General features: G+C 40.8%; 1 protein-coding gene across 3 annotated transcripts in view; it reads right to left on the bottom strand.

Moving 5' to 3' along the window:
- Nucleotides 1-12,114, bottom strand: part of PDCD6IP (programmed cell death 6 interacting protein) — an 80,974-nt gene extending 68,860 nt beyond the window's left edge. For 2 of the 3 annotated variants that reach the window (XM_012769208.3, XM_012769209.3), the window contains exon 1: nucleotides 9,095-9,450. In XM_012769208.3, the coding sequence (XP_012624662.1) occupies nucleotides 9,095-9,303 (209 nt within the window). In that variant the 5' untranslated portion in view covers nucleotides 9,304-9,450. Of the gene's footprint in view, nucleotides 1-9,094; nucleotides 9,451-12,079 lie in introns of those variants that run through there. The other variant, XM_076006166.1, reaches the window with a different exon arrangement.
- Nucleotides 12,115-12,448: the final 334 nt, after the last annotated feature.

Genomic DNA, 12,448 nt, shown 5'->3' with positions numbered 1-12,448 from the left:
ATAAGTGACTTTTTCTAACTATAAAATCCTAAACATATTTTAAAAGTATGATGCCATAGTGGACAGAGCTCAAGCTTTCACGTCAAACAACCCTGAGTTTGAATCCCAACTCCTGGCTGTGTAACCATGTACAAGTTGTTTGACTTCTCTAAACTCTTCCTAAAGTAAAAGTATATACCTCCTTCAAAGACTGAGGAACAAATTATACAGTATACTGCATGTTAAATGCTTTAAATAGTGCCTACATATACAGACAGTACATGTATGATAAATGGTAACTCTAGATTATTTATTTTGCAGTAGATAGGAGCACTTTTATATGTTCTACAGTATTTTATAAAATTCAATCACTTTAACACAAATATATAATAGCTCAATTTTATAATCTCATGGGGATAAAAACTAGAAAATAAATACATTTCTTTGAAAATACCAAAGAGAGATAAAGGACAAATTGCCATTAGAAATTTTAGTTTTAGGCCAGGCATGGTGGCTCACACCTATAATCCCAGCACTTTGGGAGGCCAAAGTGGAAGGATCACTTGAGGCCAGGATTTCAAGCCTGAGCAACATAACAAGACTCCATCTCTAAAAAAATACAAAAAATTAGCTAGGCATGGTAGTACATGCCTGTAGTCCTAGCTACTTGGAAGGCTGAGTCAAGAGGATCACTTAAGGCTGGAAGTTGGAGGTTGCAGTGAGCGGCAATCACACCATCGCACTCTAGCCTGGGCAACAGAGCCAAGACCTTGTCTCAAAAAGACCAGCTTGGGCAACATAGTGAGACCTCATCTCCACAAAAAAAAATTTTTTAAATTAGCCCGGGATGGTGGTGTGCATCTATAGTCCTAGCTACTTGGGAGGCTGAAACAGGAGGACCACTTGAGCCCAGGAGTTTGAGGCTGCAGTGAACTGTGATTGCACCACTGCATCCCAGCCTGGCCAACAGAGCAAGATCCTGTCTCAAAAAATAAATAATTTTTTTTTTTTAAAAAAAGGTCATTTTAGTTTAAAAAAAAAATTAGGGGAACGGTATCGGGATCAAGAACTTGTTAATCCAACCAAACCAATACTGCAATGCAAATTCACAAAACTCTAGTTAGTTCTAATCTGCATTTAGAGCTGTGTAATTCCAGACTATTAATGAAGCACTGCTACAGCAGACTATGGTAGCAAGTAACTAGCCAAACAGGACCTCAGCCTAGTTTTGTGACAAAGTTAGCTGTGTGGATTTAAACTTCCTGTGTAAAACATGGTAGATTCTTTTTATGATTACACAGAATGATGACAGTCCTGGCAAGCTATTTTATTTACTAAACATAAGAAAAGTCAAAATACAGAAAACAAATCAGATTTTGAATCTTCCTTTAAATTTTTATTTATTCTTCTATGCAGAGTAAAATTACTGAGCCATAAAGGTCTGGCAACTACAGATATTCCTTGAGACCAGGGACCAAATATAAAATAACAATATAATCTTTATATCCTCCATACTGTCTCCTACAGTGTGGCTCACATAAACTCTCTTAGTATTAGATTAATAAATGGCAGCAATGTCATTGGCACTAACAATCACAATATATTCACCCCTAAAGCAACAATCAGAATGTAAGCAAAAGCTCTGAAATAAAATGGAACAGCAATATTTTCTTTCCTGATCTATAAAATACTAGTGCTTTGAGCCGGGCGCGGTGGCTCACGCCTGTAATCCTAGCACTCTGGGAGGCTGAGGCGGGCGGATTGCTCGAGGTCAGGAGTTCGAAACCAGCCTGAGCAAGAGCGAGACCCCGTCTCTACTATAAATAGAAAGAAATTAATTGGCCAACTAATATATATATAAAATTAGCCGGGCATGGTGGCGCATGCCTGTAGTCCCAGCTACTCGGGAGGCTGAGGCAACAGGATTGCTTGAGCCCAGGAGTTTGAGGTTGCTGTGAGCTAGGCTGACGCCACGGCACTCACTCTAGCCTGGGCAACAAAGCGAGACTCTGTCTCAAAAAAAAAAAAAAAAAAAAATACTAGTGCTTGGGACATACTTCAGAAATTACAAGACTAGTTTCATTAACTTCATTATATAAATGAAAAAGACACTACTAAATGCAACAAACTAAATATTAACCCACAAAAGGATAAGAGACAAATCTGTTTAAATTTCACAAAATCTACATAAATGACTCTTGGATTAAAGAAAATAAAACTGAAAGTGCAAACTATTAAAAAATAGTATCCCTAAGAACATTACATACCATAACCAGTAGGATGCAGCCAATGCAGACAGAGAAAAAACATACAGTTCTAAAATAAATATATTAAAAAAACAAAAAAGATAGAAAACCATTCACTAGAAGAAGACAGAAAAAGAGGACAAAGAAAATAGAACAAAGGAATGAAAAAAGCAGAAAACAAACCAGAAATGCTTGGTTTTAAGAAAGAAAAAGGTGGCTCCAAATCTTTAGCAAATCTGATGGGAGAAAATCACACATAACACATTTACAACATTAGGAATAAGAAAAAAATCTTAACTACAAATTATTAGGAGGCAAAAACATTTTGCAAAAACTTCAGTGTGACAAAAAGATACCATAAATGCAGTTGGGAGAAAAGAAACAGATTAGAAGATTCTTGCTACATACATAATGGAAAAAGGATAAATACTCAGAAAATGCAAATAACTCCTACAAATCAGTAAGGAAAAAAAAACCCAATAAAAAATGGGCAAAAGAAAAGAACAGGCAATCATAGAAAAAGAAACTAAGTGACCAATAAACATAAAATGCTCAACCTCAACAAAATGAGGGCAATGCAAACTAAAACAAGCTACCATTTCTCACCCATCAGTTTAGCAAAAAGTGCTAACTGAAATTATTAATCAGTATTAGCAAGGAAGTGGAAGACTAAAAAACTCACATATACCTGCTGCTGGGAATGTAAATTGTTACAAACATTATGGAGAGCTGAAAATGCAGATACCCTCCTCTTCTACTTCAACAAAGAAATCTGAATAAATGCCCTTCTTTGCTCCTTCCTAAAATCCACCTAAAAAGAATTTAAAAATGTAAAAGATGTCTCTATTGGACCCCAGTACTGATAACTAGATTCCTGCCTTGTTCCTTAGGACCTAAGTTCCTCTCTTGGCTACATATCCCAGTATTCTGGGATCTAGGATTCCCTTTCAGTGAGTGACATAGTCCTGACCCAGAACTCCAATCTAGAGCCTGAAGTTTAACTACTTTTGAGATACTGTCCTTATGTCAACTGCCTGCCTGGACCTCTAAATCTTACCCATTCTTAGAGTTCTTAGTGCTGGTCTCTACTTTTCCTTCAGTGTTACTCCTGCTTCCTTATTGAGCCTCCCAACCACAGCTGCTGGGACACACCTATACCTATTGTCCTTCTCGCTATCCCTCCCATCTATGTACTACCATAGCTGAACGTCCATGCCCAGCCACTGACATGTGACACACTGTGCATTTTAGTGGCCACTGTATGAGGTGTGAATATAGCAGTGATTTTAAGCATTGACTTTTACTTTAACTTCTAGGATTGGTTTAGAGTCCACATAGCCTAGCCTCCTACATTTTTTCATCCCTTAGCCTACCTTTCCTAGAAATTTTGAAAATCCACTTTTGAAAGTTTATTTTATTTTTTTAACATTTAATTTACTAAATGGTATTTTTTTTTTTTTTGAGACAGAGTCTCGCTTTGTTGCCCAGGCTAGAGTGAGTGCCATGGCATCAGCCTAGCTCACAGCAACCTCAAACTCCTGGGCTCAAGCAATCCTCCTGCCTCAGCCTCCCGAGTAGCTGGGACTACAGGCATGTGCCACCATACCCGGCTAATTTTTTTCTGTATATATTAGTTGGCCAATTAATTTTTTTCTATTTATAGTAGAGACGGGGTCTCGCTCTTGCTGAGGTTGGTTTCGAACTCCTGAACTCAAACGATCCGCCCGGCTCAGCCTCCCAGAGAGCTAGGATTACAGGCGTGAGCCACCGCGCCCGGCCTACTAAATGGTATTTTTAAAATTACTTTCACAGTGTTGCCTTCATTAGTCCCTCCTTTTCTAACCAGAAGTAACTGACTTCAAGCACTTCAGAAACTGTGGTAGGCTGAATTACAGTCTACCAAAAGATATCCCTGGAATCTGGGAATACTGCTTTCTATGGAAAAGGATATAATTAAGTTACCAGTCTTCAGATGGAGAGATTATCCTGGGTAATCTGGATGGGTCCTAAATGCAGCCATAAGTACTCTTATAGCCCTTATACTCTTATATACTCTTATATAGCTCTTATACTCTGTAAGGCCCAGCCTTAGAGAGAGGCTAAGGAAGATACTACCACATAGTAGAGGGGAAGGCAGTGTGACCACAGAGGCAGAGAATGGGGTGATGAAGCCACAGCAAAGGAATGCTGGCAGCCACCAGAAGGTGGAAGAGGCAAGGAACAGAGGAACAGATTCTTCCCTAGAGCCTCTGGCAGGAACATGGCCCTGCAGACACTCTGAAACTGATATCGGACTTCTGGCCTCCAGAATTATGAGAATAAATTTATAGGCTGCGCATGGTGGTTCATGCTGGTAATCCCAGCACTTTGGGAGGCTGAGGCAGGAGGATTGCTTAAGGCCAGGAGTTCTAGACCAGCCTGAGCAACTTAGCAAGACCCCTTCTCTACAAAAAAGTTTTTTGTTTTAGGTTTTTGGTTTTTTTTTTGTTTTGTTTTGTTTTTTTTTGAGACAGAGTTTCGCTTTGTTGTCCAGGCTACAGTGAGTGCCGTGGCGTCAGCCTAGCTCACAGCAACCTCAAACTCCTGGGCTCAAGCGATCCTCCTGCCTCAGCCTCCCGAGTAGCTGGGACTACAGGCATGTGCCACCATGCCCAGCTAATTTTTTTTTTTTTATATATATATCAGTTGGCCAATTAATTTCTTTCTATTTATAGTAGAGACGGGGTCTCGCTCTTGCTCAGGCTGGTTTTTGAACTCCTGACCTTGAGCAATCCGCCCGCCTCGGCCTCCCAAGAGCTAGGATTACAGGCGTGAGCCACAGCGCCCGGCCTTGTTTTGTTTTAATTAGCCAGGCAAGATGATGCACCCAGCTACTTGGGAGACTGAGATTAGAGGATCACTCAAGCACAGGACTTCGAGGCTGCAGTGAAGTATGAGCACACCACTGCACTCCAGCCTGGGCGACAGAGCAAGACCCTGTCTCTATTAAAAAAAAATTAAAAAGAATAAATTTGTTAGGCCGGGCGCTGTGGCTCACGCCTGTAATCCTAGCTCTTGGGAGGCCGAGGTGGGCGGATTGCTCAAGGTCAGGAGTTCAAAACCAGCCTGAGCAAGAGCGAGACCCCGTCTCTACTATAAATAGAAAGAAATTAATTGGCCAACTGATATATATATAAAAAAAAAATTAGCCGGGCATGGTGGCGCATGCCTGTAGTCCAGCTACTCGGGAGGCTGAGGCAGAAGGATCACTCAAGCCCAGGAGTTTGAGGTTGCTGTGAGCTAGGCTGACGCCACGGCACTCACTCTAGCCTGGACAACAAAGTGAGACTCTGTCTAAAAAAAAAAAAAAAGAAAGAATAAATTTGTTGTTTCAAGCACCAAAAAGAAAAAGGTGTAAATGCATATGGACAAAGAGAATGGGAAAGGAGATACAGCATACAAGAGGTATCAACAAGATTTTCTAAAAAAGTGAAAAATGAATGAATGAAAAAGAAAAAGCTAAAAGCTAACTGCCTTAGAGGGAAAGGAGGCAACAAAGTGAAGGCCAAACCAGAGAAGCCAGAAAAAGATCTGAATTAAGAAGTAGGAGGTACCTCTAAATATAGTTCAATTTGAGGCAAGAAAGAGAGGGTATGGCTGAACACCTTGAAAGAAATCATTAGGCTTCCCAGATCCTCTACTCTGAGGAGGGTAGAGTAATATTAGGGATATGAAGCACAACTAAGGTTGGGATCAAGTACTACTAAGTGGAGAGGATAGGCATGAACAAGGATAGGCTTGAGAGTGCTAGTTGCCTACATCATTATCAGTTCTATCCTTTTTCCTTACTAACAAAACTCCAGATTTTTAGCTGGATATATGGCTGCCCATAATAAAAACTCTTTTTCCTAGTATCTCTTCTAGGAGATGCAAATATACCTAATGGCCGACAACATATGAGCTAGGTGTTGTGAAACAGTTTGGAGTTTCCAAAACAAAACAAAAAATCAGCAGAGTTCTCATCTGATCACCCTAGATTACCAATTGCCAAGGCTCTTCTAATTAACTTTTAGTTAAAGCCACTCTATAAGGATATAGTACCATACATATGAGTTTGTTTGTTTTTGAGACAGAGTCTGTGTGGCCCAGACTGGTTTTGAAATCCTGGGCTCAAGCAATTCTCCCACCTGAGCATCCCAAATAGCTGGGATTAAAAGGTATGTACCAACATTGTCCACGACAAATGAGTTTTTAAGTAATCATTCTCAATAGTATCATATACATAAATCTACATTTTAGGCAATTTTAATAGAACACCTAGACAGTAATTTAAAGATAAGTCTATCACAGGAGCTATATGTGGAGCTGTGTATCAGGTGTGTATCAAGCTAGCATCTATTTTTATGGAATTAATTTAAACCCTCTTTTTCAAAGTTTAAAAGTTCATTAAGGCCGGGCGCGGTGGCTCACGCCTGTAATCCTAGCTCTTGGGAGGCCGAGGCGGGCGGATTGCTCAAGGTCAGGAGTTCAAAACCAGCCTGAGCAAGAGCGAGACCCCGTCTCTACTATAAATAGAAAGAAATTAATTGGCCAACTGATATATATATATATAAATAATTAGCCGGGCATGGTGGCTCATGCCTGTAGTCCCAGCTACTCGGGAGGCTGAGGCAGAAGGATCGCTCGAGCCCAGGAGTTTGAGGTTGCTGTGAGCTAGGCTGACGCCACGGCACTCACTCTAGCCTGGACAACAAAGCGAGACTCTGTCTCAAAAACAAAAAACAAAAAACAAAAAAAAAAAAAAAGTTCATTAAGTTAAAAAAATATAAGTTAATGTTCAGTTTACACAATTATTCAAACATAATTACTAAAAATAAGATATTCTGCTTGATTTGAATTAACATTGCACAACTGTTTGATTCACAACTGATTATACAGCATAAGGAATTTTTGTATACATCTTCATTATAAAATTTAGTAATAGCTCCTAGCTTAACCTAGCCCTAGTAGAAAAGCAAAAAGTGAAAAACTTAATATTTGTTGAATGAATGTGCTAGGAGAGGATTATATGGAGGTGACTAAGGAAACATTGTTAGTTTCAAAGAGGCCATCTTTGCAACAGCTCCACTACCTACTTCCTGATCCTATTCGAATCATTATCCACTATCTTCCCTTGTGTGTTAGTTTTATACCTATGTACTGACTGCCTCTGAAGATCCCCAAGCTCCTTAAGAGTTGGAAATAAACCTAATCTATTCAAAAAGATTTTCATCACAGCGTTCACTGTATCACAACTATGTTTTCTCTGGGGTTTTTTTGTTTTTGTTTTTGTTTTTTTGAGACAGTCTCACTCTGTTGCCCGGGCTAGAGTGCCGTGGTGTCAGCCAAGCTCACAGCAACCTCAAACTACTGGGCTCAGGCAATCCTACTGCCTCAGCCTCTCGAGTTGCTGAGACTACAGGCATGCGCCACCATGCCCAGTTTATTTTTTATATATATACTTTTAGTTGTCCAGCTAATTTCTTTCTATTTTGTTTAGTAGCAACAAGGTCTCACTCTTGCTCAGGCTGGTCTGGAACTCCTGAGCTCAAATGATCCTCTCGCCTCGGCCTTGCAGAGTGCCAGGATTACAGGCATGAGCCACCATGCCCGGCCCACAACTATGTTTTTTTAATACTGCTAGTGGAAAATTCCCACTGGAAACTGCTCATGTCTACATAAAAACTGCTTTGAGGCCGAGTGCCATGGCTCCCGCCTGTAATCCTAGCACTCTGAAAGGCCAAGGAGGTAGGACTGCTTGAGGTCAAGAGTTCAAAACCAGCCTGGGCAAGAGCAAGACCTCTGTCTCTACTAAAAATAGAAAAATTAGCTGGGCGTGGTGGCGCACGTCTGCAGTCCCAGCTACTTGGGAGGCTGAGGAAGGAGGATTGCTTGAGCCCAGGAGTTTGAGGTTACCAGTGAGCTATGATGACACCATGTAACTCTAGCCTGGGCAACAGAGTGAGACTCTGGCTCAAAAAAAAAATTGCCCTGAATTTTTTTTTAAATATGTTAATTCTAAACAATGGCTAAATATTCCTAGGTTAACCAAAAAAAAAAAAATACTTAAGCTAAGTATCACACTAATGATCCTCCCAGCCCAATAGTCTTTAGAGGGTCCAAAAGGTACCCTCATTAAATACAGCATGAGCTCAATAAACATTTGCTGGAGTAAATGGAGTAATGGAGTAAATAAGAAATTTACTCCATTATGTGCATATCTGTTTGTGAACATACTGATTTTAAGCAACCTCCCTTGAACGTTCTATTTTGTCACTAAAGTTTTATTTCAAGTAATTGTAGCTCCTAATTTTCCGAATTCTCCCACCGTCACTTGATTACTTTGAACTTAGGAAGATGGTCCATTTCAAGTGGACAATGTAACAAGTAATAAGCCGATACATGGTCCAGTGTCCCAATTTTCCCACTTCCCTGAAGCAACTACTGTTATGAAATCTAAATCTGGCCCAAGAAAGAGTCACAAGACAGTGAGAGAAGAAGGCTTCAGTTAGAGACTAAAAAAGTGAAAACTAGTTCTGAGTAATCGTGGCAAGAGAGATCAGTACGTGGCAGACCGTTCCTTCTAGGTATCAGATCGACGGAGCCTCGGCCAACCAAGGGCTGGGGCGGACAGGTAGGACGAGCGCGCAAGGGTCACTGCGGGCCTGCGAGGCCCTTCCTGCTCACCAAGAAAGAATGCAGACCACACCTACGCCAGGGCCAAACCGGGGCTGGGTGGGGCGGCTCGGCCTAGGTTACCGGATGGAGGGAGGGAGGGAGGGAGGCAAGAAGGGGGACGGCCAGGGGCGGCTGGCTCCACACAACCTCCCCGCTCCCGGGCCCTCGCCCACCTCAGGAGCGTCTCAAGCGCGCCCTCGTGCTTGTCCAGCGGACGGCCGACCGCGGCGCGGCGCAGCTTGCTCAGCTCCTCGGCCGCGCGGCAGTACTGGGCCTGCTCTTCCCCGCCGCTCGGGTACGTCTGCTGGATGAACTTCACCAGAGGCTTGGCCAGGTCCACCTCCGAGGTCTTTTTCAGCTGCACCGAAATGAACGTCGCCATGATGAGCGCCTCGGCCGCCGTTCGGGTCGAATAGACGGCGGGACAGCAAAGAGGTCCAAGGCGCTCGAGGTACCGGCCTGGCGGACTGGCGGACTGACGGGCTGACGGACGTGAGCTCGGCCTGCGCTCCGGGTCCGGCCACTTCCGGGAGCTCCGGCGCAGGCGCACTCTGCGCGGGCCCGTTTCGCCGCCGTCCGCGGTCACGTGAAGGTGTCGTGGCGACGCCGTTTACCTGGGCCTAGCTCACACTGTGCTGTGTTGTAAGATCCTGGCTTTTTCTGCATCTGGGATTCTTCCCTTCGTACTTAATGCCGCGGTGGGTGGACCGAGTACTTTCATGTAAGAATAACTGTTCACCTCCACTCAAATAACTCCCTGCTGAAGTATTCCTGTTACTGCCACCTGTGAGAGTTTGCGCCTAAGTCCCCAAAACCTTACAGCCCCAGGGTTATTGTGACCTATGATAGTTAATTCAGCTATTATTGATGGGCTCCTGTGTACAGGTACTGAGTTCACAGTAAACCTAGTAGGCAAAGACCCTGCCATTGTGCCTCTCACAGTCAGGTAAGGACACAGACCCAAGGCAAACAAAAAAAGTATCGTAAGGGGAAAAACAGGGTGCTTTCTCTGAGAAAGTGAACTTAAAATAGCACCTGCAGTTTGAGAAGATGCTTGACATTAGAAGAGGGGAGGAGTGCACAGGGGTAGACAGGCAAGGGAGAGCCTCCAGACCAAGACAGCTTGCAAAGGCCCTAAGAGGCAAGCACTTACCCATGTTCAGTGAATACAAAGGAAAAAAAAAGTGACAAGAACTTAAAAAGTAAGAAGACAATGGAAGGAAATATAAGTTGAAAGAGTAAGCAGGCATCAAATCATTCAGAACCTTGTAGTCCAAGTTAAAGAATTTGTTTAGTATTATAAATTCAAAGGAAGCTATAAATGACACTTAAATAATTTACATTACAATTTACATTTCTAAAAATAACATAAGCAATCTACATTTTTAAAAGGCTATCCTATGGGTCAATCGGATATTTTGTTTCTTTAGAGTATGAAGTATACAGTATTATCTGTAGTATATTCCAGGAGAAAATATTTAACTTGAATCTATCAAGCCTTTGCATCTAACAAACAATTTATAAAAAATTCAGCAGATAGATGAAAAAGTGATACCATGGGAAGTAAGCAAAAAAATCTAGGCGAAACATTCTGCTGTATAAACTGGCTTATCCAACAATTTATTGTCATGAAAAAAAAATCAACTGCTTTATGAAAGGAAATTAAAGGATATAACAGTGTGGATTGGATCTTGGTTTAAGCAGACGACCTATAAAATGCATTTTCAGGACCATTGAAGAAATTTGAATACAGATGGACTGAATATTAGATAAAAACTGTATTGCCATGGAAAGGTGGAGATCATTAACTGAAAAGAACAAGTCACAGAACAGTATGTATATTACAATATCTCATTTTGGTTAAAAAAATGCATGTATGTGTATTTATGCACACACACAAAAAAAAACGATTTAGAGGGTTTTTACCGTAAGGTATTAGCAGTTGTAATCCTTGGAAATGGAATTTTATATTTTTATAATATTTTCTTTATTTTTACCTATCTTTTTCTGTAATTGTTATGGCACATGTACTACTTTTGTTATGATAAAAGTTTATTTTACCACAATTTATAAAAAGTTTTTGTTTATTTTAATTAAACTAGTCTAGGTTTAAATAAATAAAATAGCCATCTTGGCTAGTGTGTAGAGAAAGTGTTAGAGGAAGGCAAGAATGGAAGCAAGAAAACAAATCATGAGACCATTTCAGAAATCCAGGCAAGAGATTATGAAAGCTAACATTAGCAAGAGTGAGCCAAATTGATAAATTTTTGAGTTAAAAATTGAAGAATTTACGCATGCCTGCTTACTCTTTCAACTTATATTTCCTTCCATTGTCTTCTTACTTTTTAAGTTCTTGTCACTTTTTTTTTCTTTTTTTCTATTCACTGAACATGGGGACCTTTGCAAGCTGTCCTGGTCTGGAGGCTCTCCCTTGCCTCTCTACCCCTGTGCACTCTTCCCCTCTTCTAATGTCAAGCATCTTCTCGAACTGCAGGTGCTGGTACAGAAGGTAAAAAAAAAAAGCAGAGTAATCAAGGATGAATTCTGGTTGGGGGCCTGAACATCTGAGTGGTTGGTTGAATCCTTTAGTGATAGAAGAAAGACTGATGCATAACTCACTGATGATGGTGGGGAATGGGCAGTGTTTGCATTCCAAGTATACAAGCAGATTCATTAAATTAATAATTGGATATATGAGATTACCCCAATGAAGAGGTCTTTTTTGGGAGTCAGCATACAAATTATTTTTAAGCCCTTGGAACTATAAAGGAATACAATGAAATAGAAATAGGTTAGAAGCTATCAGGAGATACAGTATCAGATTAGGTGTTTTTTTAAGGTATTAATAGAAGATACTAGAGAATCTTTTTGGTTGGTTGACAAGACTGATCCATTGGAAAGAGAATGAAAATTCAGAATAGATGAGGATAACCCAAGGAGCCAAGTACATGAAAAGAGGAAAGCAAAGGGTAACCAGAGGAGGAAGGGTACAAGGGGAGTGGTTAGTGATCAGAAAGATGAGGGACATGTCATTTGTTGAGGCAGATGAAAGAAAAAAAGAAATGAACATAGATGTGGTTAATTTTGTGGCATCGATCAAAGGAAGATTAAGGTTGATCTTATCTGATGGAACTTAGAATAAAATCCAAACTCCTTACCGTAGCATGATCTATCTCTGCCTATCTCTTCAACTTCTTATTGTGCCCCTTGTTCCTCATTTATTACTGCTGAGTCACATTGGTCTTGTTCAGTTTCTCAAACTCATTTGACTTAATTTTGTCTGACTTCCCCACTAGACTGTAAGCTCCACAAGGGCAAAAATTGTGTTTTGTATACCATTATATCTCCAGCACTTGGCACATAGCAAGCACTCAGTAAATATTTCAAATGAGTTTCACTACTTGTAAAAAAAAAAAAAAAAATTCCATTTCTACTCTCAAAAATAACACACCTTCCCCAACAACAAGCACACCAATTAAGTAGGCAATAGACCAGTGGCCAAAGAAAAATAGTATGTTAGTCAGGAT

This window comes from Microcebus murinus, chromosome 1, assembly GCF_040939455.1.
Source record: "Microcebus murinus isolate Inina chromosome 1, M.murinus_Inina_mat1.0, whole genome shotgun sequence".
NCBI classification, from domain to species: Eukaryota; Metazoa; Chordata; class Mammalia; order Primates; family Cheirogaleidae; genus Microcebus; species Microcebus murinus.
This window is presented reverse-complemented; position numbering and strand designations above follow the sequence as displayed.